Source organism: Otolemur garnettii, unplaced genomic scaffold (genome assembly GCF_000181295.1).
Source record: "Otolemur garnettii isolate 467f Iridium unplaced genomic scaffold, OtoGar3 scaffold00148, whole genome shotgun sequence".
Lineage (NCBI taxonomy): Eukaryota > Metazoa > Chordata > Mammalia > Primates > Galagidae > Otolemur > Otolemur garnettii.
Window position 1 is genome coordinate 3428156 of NW_003852543.1, and position 3259 is coordinate 3431414.

General features: G+C 38.8%; 1 protein-coding gene across 1 annotated transcript in view; it reads right to left on the bottom strand.

Annotated features, from left to right (window-relative positions):
- STARD7 (StAR related lipid transfer domain containing 7) overlaps window positions 1-3259 on the bottom strand; it is a 30427-nt gene that overhangs the window by 6650 nt on the left and 20518 nt on the right. Inside the window, exons 4-6 of the mRNA XM_012811066.2 lie at window positions 1920-2030; window positions 1757-1839; window positions 1157-1256 (exon numbers count right to left, since the gene is read on the bottom strand). Of these exons, the coding sequence (XP_012666520.1) occupies window positions 1157-1256; window positions 1757-1839; window positions 1920-2030 (294 nt within the window). The remainder of the gene's footprint in view (window positions 1-1156; window positions 1257-1756; window positions 1840-1919; window positions 2031-3259) is intronic.

The following is a 3259-nucleotide window of genomic DNA, read 5'->3' on the forward strand; positions in this document are numbered from 1 at the left end:
GCGCCTGTGGTCCCAGCTACTTGGGAGGCTGAGGCAGGAGAATTGCTTGAGCCCAGGAGTTGGAGGTTGCTGTGAGCTGTGATTGCCACAGCACTCTACCCAGGGGTATAGCTTGAGGCTCTGTCTCAAAAAAAAGAAAAAAAGAAAAATACTGCTTTAGGCTCAGCACCATAGCTCAGTGGTTAGGGCACCAGCGACATACACTGGGGCTGGCAGGTTTGAAGCCAGCCCAGGTCTGCTAAACAACGACAACTACTACAACAAAAAAATAGCTGGGCACCAATAGTCCCAGCTACTTGAGAGGCTGAGGCAAGACAATCGCTTAAGCCCAAGAGTCTGAGGTTGCTGTGAGCTATGACACCACAGTACTCTACTGAGGGCAACACAGTGAGACTCTGTCTCAATAAAAAATACTGCTTTAGTGGTATTATATAGCACAGAAGTAAACATACAAATAAACAGTGAACCAGTGTCTCTCTCAGAGCAAAAGTCCTACTTGAGATTGTATAAATAAAATGTGATGAGAACAAGAAAACCACACTAAAGAACATAGTCCACATAGCTCTAAACAAAACAAACACAAGGGAGACAAAGCCATTATGAGGTGAAAGAAACTATAATCAGCAACTCCTGACATCAACGTGTACACAAAATGGAGATTTAGTTAAAAAATCAAAAACAAAAATAAAATGCCCCACTAAGCTGAATTAAATATTTTTTTTCTCCAAGATAGGTCAGAGAATTTTAAAGAAGGCAGAGGGCATTAGTCCAACCCTCCCATTTTACAGACAAGGAAGGAAAAATCCAGAAAGGTTTTCATCGTTCTGTCCATTGTGGTAAAATACTGATGGAAAGTACTCACTCTAGTTTCTGAAGAATGTTGTCAATATAAGCTTAAACATCAGTGGCTATCATCTTCTCATAACTGTCTCTCAGATAAAAGGGAGCTAATGGATCATCACTACTTTGTTCTTGGGGATTTTCCGAGTATAGCTACCTACAGCAGGAGTTCCCAGACCAGGGCCTTTGGCCTCACTAGAAAACTTCTTAAAAATGTAAATTCTCACGCCATACTCCCTTCCCAGCTCAGATAAAAGGCATCCCTTGAGAAAATTCCAAAGCCATAAAATATTTTCTGAGATGAGATAAAACTCACCTCATCAAATGACTTGTGGGGACGGATAACCATTTGGGACTCGTATGATCTGACCCTGACGAATTCCGGTGATTCTGGCACACTAGGGTGCTCCACAGCACTGGTAAGGAGGAGAGGTAAAGCAAACTCTTAGTATAAGACAACAGGAGAGCTAAGGTTAAAGGGGAAGACCTAAAAAACTGGGTCTAATTTTTAAAACAAACACAACAGAGGAGTCACTTAAATTTATACAGCAAAAAAAAAAAAATTAAATGAATAAATAAAGTAAAACAAAAAAAATTTATACAGCCAAAGTTCTAAAAATGAAATTAGTCCTTTGGTAATTTATGGCTCACTAGGCTTTGTGTTAAAGATGATAATATTTCTCTTTTTAACATGAAGAAACCCCAAGAAACTGTTTAACTTAAAGCTTGCATCTCTTTATCCTTCCTAGACAGTAACTGCCCACTCATCACCTAGCTGGAAGGATGGGCACTGGCCACTGGGAAGCTGTGGGAGACCCACCATGGCACTGAGAACATGCAAACTCAGATTTATATGAATCTATATGAAGGGCACAGCTAGAGGAACTTAGCAAAAGCCACAGGCAGCCATACGTACCGTGACACCAACACCATCATGTTGTTTTCCCGATCGACACTATACCGCCGAACGTAAACATAATCCCGTGAATACATTGGATACTAAAGAAATGGAAGAGCTGGATTAGTGTTCTGCATTACACAGACTTAATAGAAGTAAAACTGGAAGTAAACATACTCACAGGAAAATGGGTTACCCAATGAAGAACCTCAGAACCACTAACCACATCCCTCTCGATCACCTCCAGCTTGATCACCAGGGCATCCCACTTTTTTCTATACTCTGTGTCTAGCTGTAGAGAGAAAGAAGACCATGGAGACCCAAGAACACCAAAACAAAAAAGTAGGTATTTTTGTTTGGTCTCTCACCCAAGGACTTTATTATGAGAAATAGTGATCAGAATTAATAGTGCCAAAGTATGAAAGACAAAACTATTTTTACCATAGATGAGTCTTTTAAAACCCATTTGTTTAAGTCAATATCATTGAAAGGAAAAGTGAAAGAAAAACAGATACATCTGGGAAAAATACTAAATATATAGTGATATAAATGTACAAGAATAAGACAACTCCAAAAAGTTTTAAACTGACAAAAAGTCCAAAAGTATGAGCAGATGCTTCACACAAAAAAATGCAAGTAGCCCATTTTTAACAATTTCTGGCATCACTAGTAACTGAAGAACATTAAATTAAGACAGATAGGGGATGGTGCCTGTGGCTCAGTGAGTAGGGTATCAGTTCCATATACCGAGGGTGGTGAGTTCAAACCCAGCCCTGGCCAAACTGCAACAATAAAAAATAAAAAATAAAATTAGTTAAAAAAAAAAAGATAGATAGGCTTGGCGCCTGTAGCTCAAGCGGCTAAGGTGCCAGCCACATACCCCAGAGCTGGTGGGTTTGAATCCAGCCCAGGCCACCAAACAATGATAGCTATAACCAAAAAAAAAATAGCTGGCATTGTGGCAGGCACCTGTAGTCCCAGCTACTTGGGAGGCTGAGGCAAGAGGATCACTTAAGCCCAAGAGTTTGCGGTTGCTATGAGCAATGATGCCATGGCACTCTACGTAGGGAAACAGCTTGAGATTCTGTCTCTTAAAAAAAAAAAAAAATTAAGATAGATAAATATATACAAACCAACAAAAATTCAATACAAATTAACAAAATTCAGTGTTTAGGGCAAAGTGCATCTGCATAATCAGTTTAGCCAAAACAAATGAAAAATCCAAGAAAGAAAAAAAATTTACTGAGGACACCAGGTGATTCTACTTTCCCTTTTCATTTCTGTTTTAAACATTTCCTCCTCAAGGAAGAAAGCAACCTTTGAATAGATACTCTTTATCTTTAAAGACCTTCACTATGCAATGTTCCAGATTAAAAGAGGTTAAAGAGATGTTGACAACTAAATGTAATCCAGACTACAGGATGTAATCCTGACTTTATAGATTACTATGTAATCTATAAAGGATATTACAGGTTCAATTGATAAAACTTCAATACAAACAGAAGATTTACATAAAAGTAT